The 239-nt window shown below is 59.4% G+C and overlaps 1 protein-coding gene across 1 annotated transcript in view; it reads left to right on the top strand.

Moving 5' to 3' along the window:
• The first annotated feature begins 6 nt into the window (after positions 1 to 6).
• LOC108803855 (katanin p80 WD40 repeat-containing subunit B1-like) overlaps positions 7 to 239 on the top strand; it is a 10,432-nt gene continuing 10,199 nt past the window's right edge. Inside the window, exons 1-2 of the mRNA XM_018575653.1 lie at positions 7 to 142; positions 215 to 238. Coding sequence (XP_018431155.1) covers positions 9 to 142; positions 215 to 238 — 158 coding nt within the window. The 5' untranslated portion in view covers positions 7 to 8. The remainder of the gene's footprint in view (positions 143 to 214; position 239) is intronic.

Genomic DNA, 239 nt, shown 5'->3' with positions numbered 1-239 from the left:
TGAGCCGTATGAAGCTGGTGAGATCGGAAGCGTCGGGGGCGTCTCTTCCCCCTGAGATCCCCGTCAGTCAGCCCGCCCCCACCGCGTCCTCCCTGAGGAGAATCTACGAGAGACCGTCCACCACCTGCAGCAAGCCAAAGAGGTGAGAACTGCCCGAAATATCCCAGGATGACCTCTGACCTCACATGAGGGTTTCTAATGTGATTGTCCGCAGGGTGAGTCCGAGCAGTGACGAGGAC

The sequence above is a fragment of the Nanorana parkeri genome, unplaced genomic scaffold, assembly GCF_000935625.1.
Source record: "Nanorana parkeri isolate BGI_ZX_2015 unplaced genomic scaffold, ASM93562v1 scaffold4343, whole genome shotgun sequence".
Lineage (NCBI taxonomy): Eukaryota > Metazoa > Chordata > Amphibia > Anura > Dicroglossidae > Nanorana > Nanorana parkeri.
This window is presented reverse-complemented; position numbering and strand designations above follow the sequence as displayed.